The sequence below is a fragment of the Phoenix dactylifera genome, unplaced genomic scaffold (genome assembly GCF_009389715.1).
Source record: "Phoenix dactylifera cultivar Barhee BC4 unplaced genomic scaffold, palm_55x_up_171113_PBpolish2nd_filt_p 000628F, whole genome shotgun sequence".
Lineage (NCBI taxonomy): Eukaryota > Viridiplantae > Streptophyta > Magnoliopsida > Arecales > Arecaceae > Phoenix > Phoenix dactylifera.
Window position 1 is genome coordinate 237,235 of NW_024068021.1, and position 2,766 is coordinate 240,000.

Here is a 2,766-nt window from a genome sequence, read left to right on the forward strand (position 1 = left end):
TAATTTATACAGAATTTATTTATTTATTATGTCTGAAGGATGTGGAAGAGCCCTCAAAAGTCAAGGAACAACTTGAGAATATTTTGTTCCTGATGACTCTCATATTCCTGTTTCTACAGCAATGAGCATGATGGTATGTTCTCATTCTGGACAACAAGTACAGTTTTTAACCAAATGACATCCACTTCTGCAAATGAACCTTATCTGCATTTCATCATATTAACGCAGGTCCCTTCTTATATGATCAAGGGCCGAAGAGACCATCACCCCCATACGAAGCCAATCCTGTTCGAAGATGGCTGGAATTACTCAAGTATTTCTATAAAATCCTACGACCCTCATCGAGCAGTTTGTTTATACAATCAAATTTTGCATTGAACTGCTGCAGGTGCGCACAGAGGAAGAATTGGAAGATGCCATTACGAAGGCCACTGAGGAGGCAGAAAGCACAGCTTGTGCTTTATCGAGGTCATGGTGCATAAAGATGATACAAGCAAGGAGCTCCTGGAGTGGGGATCAAGAGTCTCGGCAGCCAACAGTCGCCCTCCAAATCCACAATAAGCCTGTTGAGTTCGCCAACAAAATCTGGTTACATGTAATCGCTGCTAGGGAAAAGAACGTCTGTGTCAGAATTCGAAAAGGCGGGGGTTCACTCGATGAGAGGGAACTGCTTATGCCCCTTTTGTTCCTCAAGCAGTTCTTCCTTCGAGGTACTGATTTACTCACTCAGCTCTTATTAGGTCTCAAGAAGTCGTGAATAATGATTGTCAGTCATGTATGTTTGTCTTTTTTTTTTTGGTTGTGCGAAGCTATTTAACATAAATTTGATGTATTCTCATGAATTTTCACCCGGTAAATAGTAAGTTTTCATAGTAATTGGTGTATTTTCAATGCTGCATTTCTGCATATTACAGTATCAATACATGATACATTGCGATCTTTGTGCCCTGCTGATCATCTGATTGCTGTAGCCTGGTTATTTTTGTGCAGCTATACTGCTAGAGGAGAGAGATGTTAGTGCTGATAAAACATCTGAACAGCGTGCTCTGCTTGTGGAATCTAGAAGGTGAGAAATCTTTCTATTTTAATCCTTTGATGCATAATGATTATATAGTTGAGTCCGTTTGTGAAATTGCCATGCTTGGCACAAAAGACTGTAGTACTGATATTTAAACACTTCTAGATGTTGTGCCAGGTATTATCTTTTTGACAAGATTCTCTTTAAGTTAATTGTTCATATCAATCATTATATAATTCATTTTACTACATTTAGCTTCTAATTAGATGAAGAGTTAGGTCTCTCAACTACATTTAATATTTATTAAATGGATTTTAATTCTTTCTGCTGATCCTGAAAAGTTGGGTTAGGTCTTGTATGGCTATGAATGCTCCATCTTTTTGACCCCTGTTCCTACTCCCCTTTTCATTTCCATTATTTCTTTGTGCCACTGAGTTATATTTCTGGTTTCATAAAAATATACTAATTGGACCTGGCTAGTATCATATTTTTAATGGTAATCAAACCCATGAAATCATCAATATAGTCCATATACTACATCTTAGCTGGAATGGCCATGAGATCCGTGTTCTTGGAGTATAGTTTTTATTTCAGTTCTGTTTGTTTGCTTAGAATATGAATATATATATATATATATATATATATATATATATATATAATATATATATATATATATTGTGGGAATTGGTGTTTGTTCCTGGTTAGTAATTGTCACTTCATCTATTCACCGACATGTGGAGCCACCAGAAACAGGTTGTAGATCTGTGTATCGGAAGAGCCGTGTGGCAGCAGTTTCTTCAGAGCTTATCTGTCCTCTCACTTGCAGCCCATTCCCTTCTGTTGGCATCCCCTCCTGCACCTGCGACGATGACCCATGCCCAACACTCGAACCTGAAGGAGAAACTCAAGCACAATCCCCTTGTCACTCACGGAGCGCACCAAACGAGCTGGACAAAATGGAAGAGCAGAGATTTGATAGAGCGAGCTGCTCAGGTATCTTCTGGAATAGAAGAAGCTGCCATAGAGAACACCAATGCAATTCAGAGATAAATGCTTGATTTGGCTTTTGCTTGTGAATAATCCAGTTCATAGAATCGCAATGAGAGAGATGACTGGCTATTGTTTTTTTAGTGGCTTGCCCCATTATACATCTTCTGTGCTTCAGCTATGTATATGTTATTTGCTTTCTCTTGGTATTTCAGTAGTCAGCTGCAGCCTCCAAATCTTTCAGGTAATTTGAAGGTTAGGATTGATGGTCTTGTAGTTTGTTGTAAATTATTGTATCAGGTCCATGCCTTTATTTGTTGGCAAATCATTGGATTTCTGATTACATTCAGTAATCAAACCAGCAATAGTTTCTTATCACTTAATGTAGCAAGTTTGAGTTGCCTATGATTTGCTATTTTATTTGGAGTGGGCTTATTATGGTGATGTGTTTTCCCTTACAGTTAATCTGTTTTCTTCGACTGTGATTATATATACTTCTGCATGTTTGATTCACACCTATGATCAATGGTGAATACACATGAGTAGTGTTTCTATTGATGCGGTAGATATTATGTTGCTGGAGAAATGCACTCGAAGCTGAAACGAAATTGCTATATGCTATATGCAACCTCTCTTCCAGCAGAAAAACCTATATGCAACCTCTCTTCTAGCAGTTTTATTTAGCAACCTCTCTTCAAGAATAACAGGGGCCAGGTACCAGGCGACCTCTTGTTTCTTCTGTGTCTAATGGAATAGTTCTC

At 38.3% G+C, this 2,766-nt stretch overlaps 1 protein-coding gene across 2 annotated transcripts; it reads left to right on the plus strand.

Annotated features, from left to right (window-relative positions):
* The first annotated feature begins 451 nt into the window (after positions 1 to 451).
* LOC120106771 lies at positions 452 to 2,410 on the plus strand. Of its 2 annotated transcripts, none has more exons than XM_039119823.1 (3): positions 452 to 710; positions 991 to 1,066; positions 1,766 to 2,410. In XM_039119823.1, the coding sequence occupies exons 1-3, from the start codon at positions 485 to 487 to the stop codon at positions 1,776 to 1,778; spliced, it is 315 nt and encodes a 104-aa protein (XP_038975751.1). In that variant the 5' UTR covers positions 452 to 484; the 3' UTR covers positions 1,779 to 2,410. The 2 variants fall into 2 exon arrangements, with proteins under 2 accessions (XP_038975751.1, XP_038975752.1); XM_039119824.1 differs by having other exon boundaries at positions 1,772 to 2,410.
* Positions 2,411 to 2,766: the final 356 nt, after the last annotated feature.

What these genes read in the sequence shown, in the direction of transcription:
- LOC120106771 (XM_039119823.1), top strand. Translation starts at nt 485, where the DNA reads ATGATACAAGCAAGGAGCTCCTGGAGTGGGGATCAAGAGTCTCGGCAG. An exon ending in CAAGCAGTTCTTCCTTCGAG is followed by an intron (nt 711 to 990) that starts GTACTGATTTAC and finishes ATTTTTGTGCAG; the next exon opens with CTATACTGCTAGAGGAGAGA.